At 38.0% G+C, this 8,371-nt stretch overlaps 1 protein-coding gene across 2 annotated transcripts in view; it reads right to left on the bottom strand.

The window, feature by feature from the left end:
* FANCI (FA complementation group I) overlaps positions 1 to 8,127 on the bottom strand; it is a 49,802-nt gene extending 41,675 nt beyond the window's left edge. For both annotated transcript variants that reach the window (XM_036734815.1, XM_036734814.1), the window contains exons 1-5: positions 8,044 to 8,127; positions 6,900 to 6,972; positions 3,375 to 3,505; positions 2,625 to 2,781; positions 1,418 to 1,475 (exon numbers count right to left, since the gene is read on the bottom strand). In XM_036734815.1, coding sequence (XP_036590710.1) covers positions 1,418 to 1,475; positions 2,625 to 2,781; positions 3,375 to 3,505; positions 6,900 to 6,972; positions 8,044 to 8,127 — 503 coding nt within the window. The remainder of the gene's footprint in view (positions 1 to 1,417; positions 1,476 to 2,624; positions 2,782 to 3,374; positions 3,506 to 6,899; positions 6,973 to 8,043) is intronic.
* Positions 8,128 to 8,371: the final 244 nt, after the last annotated feature.

The following is an 8,371-nucleotide window of genomic DNA, read 5'->3' on the forward strand; positions in this document are numbered from 1 at the left end:
ACTTCAGAAAACTTACCATTTAATGCTTGGAACTCTTTTTGCCTTAATATTTTAATTGTAAAATACTTGTTGTGATCAGATTTTACCTCTTAAAATACCTATTTTTCCATTCCTTTTCCACGGGTTCAAATTTCACTTGAAAACAACTTTTAATTCTCATAACACAACAGAAAAAACTCAAGGTTATGCTAGGACAAAGAAAATAAAGCCCAAGTATCTGGACTCCACAGGTTGCAGTGATTCTTTACTGTGTCAGATCAGTACTGTCCTTTTTTCTACAATGGGTGCCACAACCTCTAAGTGCCAGGCAGCTAAGATCTCTTCATTTTCTTAATAAGTCATGCCAACAGGCAAAGACAGGAAGAAAGTGGATAGACTATGCCATAATGAAATCCAAAGAGGCTAAGGGTATGCCTCTTTTCTTTTCCTAAAGAGACTGATCATCAGAAAAGGGGTGGACTATATAAAATGGAATAACTATATTATACAGGGTGTCCGTAAAGTCTGTGTGCAATTTAAAATAATTGTAACTTTGTAACTATGTGACAGAAAGTATCTGTAACAAGGATTAAAAAGCTTAATGTGTCTAGTTTGTTTTTGTCTTCAGAAATTTTATGTTTATTTTATTTTTATAAATTAAACTTTTAAAAAAGCATACAAAATTCAAGTGCATCAAATGTTGTTAGAAGAGGATTATCATGCACAACATTAACATGTCACCAGTTCAATGACAAACTTAGCAACAATGATGCATTTTTGAGTAATTTAATATTCTCCAATGAAGCAACATTCCACATCAGTGGCAAGATCAACAGGCATAACTGCTGTATTACCTCAATCTGAAGAAGACTTGTAAGCTAGGATAACTGATGTGATTGCTGGTATTACTGAAAATCAGCTTGAAAATGTTTTCCACGAACTACAGAATCTTATTACCCTTTGTTTTAGTAATGATGGTGGACATGTTGAAAATTAACAAGAATAATAAAAATTAAGTGTTTCTTCTTTCCTTTGCTTTTTACAGATTCTTTCTATCACATATAGTTACAAAGTCACAACTATTTTAAATACACACGGACTTTATGGACACCCTGTATATTAACTTGAGAAGTTGAGAACACCTGAAGCTCCAAGAAGATGCTCCTGAAATGGTACCTAGTGAGCAAAATCCCCACCCTAAAAGGGAGATATTCAAGTAACTAGAAAATGCTTCGCTGAGAACGTGAATGGGGCATTTAAAATCTTTTGTTCCTTATGGACTAAAATAATTCAATACAAATTAAATGATTCCATAATAGTACAACATATGACACGCATGCAAATGGAAAGGTTTATGGTGAAAGACAAAATTTGTTGTTCTTTGTGGGCTATGGATAGCTCCAGGAAAAAAAAAAACTGTGAGATGACTGACACTCACCTGCTAGAACACAAAGTGTTAATCAGCTGCTTCTTATATTCTTCTCCATTCAGCTCACCTGAAAAATATAAACTGCTTAACAACCGTTCCACTTTCCTTTATTGATTTTGTATCTCATTCCTCACAGGAGCTGTTCCAAACAATTCCCTTCTCAATCTCTCAACCCTCACAATCACAGTGCTTAATTCAGCCTCCTATACTTCACTGAGAGAAGACTGAAGACATCCAACAGGACCAACTTCGGCCCCCACCTCTGCTCCTCAGAGTGTCCAACAATCATTAGCCACTTTATTTTCCTTTCCTCTGGCCTGTGACTCTTCACTATGACAGCCAGTCCTTCTACCCACACATTTGATCCCAGACCTTCTTGCTTCCTCCAGGAGCTGCCCTTTCTCTCTCATGCTTCTTTAATTTCTCCCTCCCCACTGATTTCTTCCCATCTTCCTATAAACATATTCAGATTTTACCCAATCCTAAAAAGCTTTTCCTTAGTCCTATACAGCAACCATTTCTTTCTTCTCCCTCACTATCAAAATTTTATGAAAGTTATTTATGCCTGGCATCTCCTCCTCAATACCAACTCTCTCTTCAACTCCTTGTAATAAGGCTTTTTGATTCACCAAACAGAATTTTATTAACACTGATTATCAATGTGCCCTAGAGAAAATATCATCCCCAAACCAATTACTGTATCTTTCACCACTCCCTCCAAGAGTTTATTTCCCTTTCAATCTGAGCAAAGACTGTTCTTAAATTGGATTAAACAAAGACATTTCCCTGCCTGGTTTGGTTAGCACAAACAATACTAAGTCTCTCAGGAACAGGAAATCAAGATCCATTCCTGGATTGTTTGTCTTCTATTCAAGGAAGACGAATTAGACCTTTCATTAATGTGAGACCATGACACTGTTGTATTATTCTTTAATACTGCCTAAAGCAAAAAGAGGTCTTCGTGCTATGGGCTTCCATACTTCCCTCGGGACTTCACAGACCACTTTGTTATGGACCTCTCTTACGCACCGATCCCCCTCAATACTGTGTATTAAAGTTGTCGGTATTTATGTCTTATCCCTTGACAGGACTGCAAGCTTCCTCAGTGCTTACCTAAACTTCTTATTTCCCTCAGTACCTAACATAATGCTCTGTACACAGCAGGCACTCATAATTCTTTGCTGAGTTGAATTATTTAAAAGTGGAAAGAAATTACCTTTTCCATAAGCCAGGTTTTCCTTTTTGGTAGCTAGAGCGGTAAGGATAATGGGTAATAACTCCAAAGACTTCCCATTCACCAAGTTGGCTTCCCTAACAACATCAACAAATCCATTGGCTAGCTCGACCAACAAGGAGCCAGGCAAACTGTGAACCTAAAAGTTCAAAGGTCAAAGAAATCAAATAAGGGCCGGAAGATGAAAAAGTACTTTTTGTTGAATTAACAGAAGTATTACCTAGATGTGAACTACTCCCAAAAGGCACAGGCAATAACCTGAAAGGATCACTGCCTTTGTGCTAAAAACTAGAACTGGACAAATAAGGGACATAACATTTCCCACTAATTACCCTGTTTTTTCACCACAAACATGTCCAGTTTTCAAAAGCATGTGACACCAGAGCAGGCCTACACAACCTGCAGCTGCTTATGGTCCTCGGGCCCCTTGCTGCATGCCAAAGGATTTCCTCTACATACAAAGGATGTTTTCCTCTACATTTTTTGAGAGCCACCCGAAATCCTTTGGCTTATTGCAAGAGACCCTCGGGCTGCAGGTTGTGCAGGCCTGCACTAGAGACTCAATGTAATTAATTAGATACTGTATGCTCCAAAAGCCAGACTTAAAAATGCTGTTCATAATAAAAGATGGCATTGTACTAAGCTTAATATACTGAAATTTCCCTAACTCTCCTTTTTACAAACTGCAAATCCAAGAGAGCCACACCAAAGAATCCTTAGCTTTCAACCTACCTCAAGCATCAGTAGTCCTGTGATCTCAGATGCTACTTCTCTATGCAGATCTCCTGATTCCACCAACTGGATACAACATTTGTATACTTTGAGTCTCCTAAGGGCTCCAGCCTCCTCAGAACATGGGGAACCTTGTTTTAGAAGAAGGGGTGGAAAAACAAAGCAGAAAAGAAGAAATAATAATTACTATCATATAGACTACATAGAGAAGGCAGATTACAAAGACAAAAGATTAATAAATCATGGATCTCTCTAATACTAATCATAGTAGTGCCTAAGAGTTGTGGTCAAAAGGCAAATTCATAGTACTTTATATACCAAATCACTAGCTCACTACAACAAAGGCACAGAAAATTTTCTTTTCTATGCATAATTAGATACTGCAAAGAAAAAAAGTCTCTTTGAGAGGATATTTCTCACTGATTGTGACAACAGCAGTTGTCAGATAACTGAAGGCCATCTCAAAATACTGTATTTGTCACAGGCACACAGGATTTGAAAAACTGGACTCTCTCATAAACACTTATTGACTTGAATTACAGAAAAACCATCCTTTTCAGTAAGCTAAAAATAAGTTGAGCTCAGCAGAGGAGGTATATGTTAGAAAAAATATCTTCAACAAGATCGAGGAATATCCAGCAGCAGTAGTGGTGAACTTTAGTTGCTGACAGCTCTTCTTTTATTCTTCTTTTACTTGTGAAGCCCACCTAAGACAGGTGATCTTCCTTCTCTTTCAGCCCTTCAAACAACCATTAAATGCTTATGTTATGTCTATCACTGAGCTAGGTGCTGAAATGCAAAAGAGAAAACAAAACTGTCCCTGCCCTCAAGGAGCTTATAATCTATTGACAGAAAAAGGTGGGCAGATGTAAATATACAACATACACAAAGTAAATGCAGATAAATGTTTTTGAGGGGGTGAAGGGATCAAAATAAGAAAAGGCCTCATGTAGTATTTGACCTAAGTTTTGATGGGAAGTAGAGATTTCCAAAAGGCAGAAGTAGAAAAGAAATGTATTCTAGACCCGAGGGACAACCTGTTCAAAGGGATGAAGATGAAAGATAGAGTGTTGTATAGAAGGGACAAATAGGCCAGTTTGGCAGGAAGGTAGATCATCTGAAGGGAGAGTTACATGTAATCAGTTTGGAAAAGAAGGCTGAAACCAGATTTCCAAGAGCTTTAAATACCAAAGAGAACACTTTGTATTTTACTCTAGAAGCAACAGAGAGCCACTGGTACCTTTTGAATAGGGGAATGACACAGTCAGACAAATGCTCTAGGAATATCATTTTGGTAACTGGGTGGAGGGCAAATTGTAAAGGGAGAGCCTTGAGGTAGGGATATCAATTATGAGGCTTATTACATAGTCTACGTGAGAGGAGATGAGAACCTCAACTAGAGTGATGGTCATATAAGTGAAGAGAAGTGAATGGATGGGAGAGATGTTACGGAGGTATATTTGACAAGTCTTGGCAACTGATTGGATATGGAAGGAAAGGGAAAATGAAAAACTGAGAATGACTCCAAGACTGTAAACCTGCATGGCTAGAAGGATGATGTTATGCTAACTTTGACAGAAATAGGTAGAAAGAGAGATATGGTATGGAGATAAAGAGGCACTGGTTTAATCACAATGAGTGTGAATTACCATAGGACAACCAATGGAAAATGTCCAATAAGCAGCTACATATGCAGAACCTCAGGAGAAAAGAGAGTTTTGGGAGTGACCTGCCCAGAGATGATAAATGAACCCATCGGAGCCAACAAGATAGCTGACAAGGAGAATGCAGAAATAGAATAAGGTACAGGAAAGAACCCTGGCCTATACCCATAACTAGGAGACATGATATGGAGAAATCAAAAAAGGAAACAGAGGAGTAACCAGACATGTACAAGGAAAATGTCATGAAAGAAGGCAATGTCATGAAAACCCAGAGGAGAGACTATGCAGGAGGACAAGGTGATCAATGGTCAAATACTGCATGGCTCAAGAAAAACAAGAACTGAGAAAAGACCACTGGATTTGGCAATTAAGAAATCACAGGTAATGTTGGAAAGATCAGTTTCACTTAAATGCTGGGATCAGAAGTCAGACTGCAAGGGGCTGAGAAGTGAGGATAACAAGTAGAGACAGCTTTTCCTAAGGGTTTGGATGTGAAAGGTAGATGTTTACGATGATAACTTGACGGGTCAAGTAAAGTTTTTCGTTGTCTGTTTGTTTTTAAAGAATAGGAAAAACCTGGGCATGAGAGAGCAGGAGGGAGCCAGAGATAGAAATTTAAGATTAGGGAGAAAGAGAAAATAGTTGCACAGGCAATCTGCTTGAATAGAGGGAATGAGAGCCAGGGTATGAGTATTTAGTTAGTCTTTGAGAGAAGGACCATATCTACTGGAGGAGAGAATGGGGGTTTTGTTATGGGGTTTTAAGACGCAGAGGAAAAAGAGTTCACAGAAAATAGCCTGTAATTTCTCAGTATTTTTTAAGGTTTGCATCTGAGAGGAAGTGGACAAAAAGATTGTGTAGAAGGTCTAAGAAAAGAAGAAATGTTTGAAACAAACCCTGTAAATAGTGCACCAGAGTGTGCATTAAGGAAAAGCAAACTTATTGCTCTGCAGTAATGAGTCCAGTTGAGCAATGAAAACACAAATTTGTAAAGGACCTAGTCAGTATGGTTGTGTGATTTCCTTGGCAGTACAAGAGAAGACACACAGAAGGCAGATAGTGGGGGTACTCTTGGGTGGGGTTTAGCATGGGATGAACAGTAATAGAAGAAGAGATTAAGGATAGTTCAAGTTTCCATGAATGCGGACTCAAAACAGTTTAAAAATTACTCTAATGGAAAGTGGGAGACTGTTGCCCTGCAGCAAAAAATGGTTTTACTGAAAAAAGAAAACAAAAATTACTTGCCCAGAGCCCAAAACCATATTTCACTTTCACTGTTATATCTCATACCAATGTGCCATTTTCCAGTACACATGCCCACCTCTAAGAGTATGAGACAGACTTTTGCCATTGTAAAACTGGAACCTGTTCAAGAGACAGAAATAAAAGAGCACTACCTACTTTTAAGAAAAAAACTGAATTAAGTATTTTATTAAACCCTAAGGATCCTTGGCCTCAAACTAGGTATAGGTCAGGTAGCAATTACTGTTATGGCCTTAAACACACTTCCAAAAACACCAAATCAAGGGAGATGACAGGTAAAAAGCTTCCTCTGATTACCAATAAATCAACACCATATGAATCTTATCCAATGAAATTTTTTTAAACCAACAACAATAACAATTCCAACTGTCCTTTCATTTTGTTCTCTGGTCCTAGTTGATTTTACAAAACCACCCCTGGGTGCACAAAATGCCCTTTGGGTGTGAATAGGAGAGTGGAGAGAGGACAAGCAGGCAAGAAAATAGTAACGTTTATGTATTTTCACAGTAAACAAATCCAACAACTAACAACTAACTAGAGAACTATGGCAATTATTTAAGCCACTTTTAGGAAATGGCAATATCATCATCATCATCACCCTTGAAGATGCCTTTCAGCAGTGCTCCAGAGGATTTTCCTTTCACTGCATGCTTCTGAAGGAGACCAGTCAGCTGTAACCAAAGAAAAAATGGTTTCAAATTTTAGGTAATGGTAAGACACAACATTCTCTAGTAAAAATTATATGAAAGATATACCTGGTTAGGCACAGATCTCTAACTGACACCAAGAACTACAAGTACCCTCATTTTTTAAAAAATAGGGCAGTGGTGGTAATTTTAATAAAATGCTATTGTTAACCCAACCTTTTTTTAATCTCTGCAAAATAAAGTAATCATAATTCATGCAAATAAACAGTATCATGCTACAAAATCAGTTTAGCATGTTTCAAAGAATAATTAAGAGTGCTTCAGTAAGTGTTCAGTAAGTGCTGCCATAATGCAGTAAATAAGATAGTCCTATGTCATTTTCAATTACTGTAGCATCAATGCATTAAAAACTCTCAGCTTCATTCACCATGTACTTAACCATGATTGCAATAGTGGCAGAATGGCAGGGGAGACAGAAGGCACTAAGAATCAGTTTTCAAACTATCTCTACACAGCTTAATCGTTAGTACTCAGAATATGAGACACTTGGCTGGTGAACAAGCATCAGACTCAATATTGGAGAAACTGAATCTTATCCATCTTGATGGTCTTATTACAAAAATAAACAAGTTAAGAAATGGCATGAAACACTTCATCCAAGAAATCTATGATGTGGGGACAAGAGGTGGACCACTCAGGAAGCAAGAGCGAGGGATCCCAAGTAGATGGCTATGTGCTCTACTAGGCTGACCCTGATCGCATTAAAGGTTCAGAGGAAACCCCTGGTCTACTGAGGGTGACCTAGGGAAGGGTCCATGGGAAGTCATGAACAGGAGGGGTTAAGGAGGAAAAGGCATCACTCCAGCAAATATCCACATTGATGATATCATAGAATTTTTCATTCATGTATAAATTACTTATATTCTTGTCCTCCCTTCTCATATTTCAGGAAAACCGAAGCTTGTTGATGAAAGATTAGTTGTCCTTTCACTGTCATTATTTTGCATTTACATAATATAGCATTTTAGTACCTACTGAAAACTTTTAATAGGATTTTCCCATCAGTAATAAATAAGTTGGAATCTTCATATTCACCTCATCATCTTTCAGGCACTGCAGAAATTCTTGCAGTTTATTTGCTGTTTTTTCTGCTGCCAGAGAGATAATTTTCTGGTCCATTGTAGCTCATCTCAGGGAACTGCAGAGAAAGTATAGTAAACGAGGGCTTAATTTTCACAGATTGCCAGAGTCGAAAGAGATGTCGGCAGGTTGCCGAGTCTCTTTCTCTTTCCTCACCTCCAGAAAAAAGAAATATTCTGATTTTTAATCCATTGAAAACAGTCTCTAGATTTCCCCCAACACCTTCCCTTTCTCAGGAATCTCTATTGTACTCAAGCGACTTTCATGGCTCTTATTCAGGATA

This window comes from Trichosurus vulpecula, chromosome 8 (genome assembly GCF_011100635.1).
Source record: "Trichosurus vulpecula isolate mTriVul1 chromosome 8, mTriVul1.pri, whole genome shotgun sequence".
Taxonomy (NCBI): Eukaryota; Metazoa; Chordata; class Mammalia; order Diprotodontia; family Phalangeridae; genus Trichosurus; species Trichosurus vulpecula.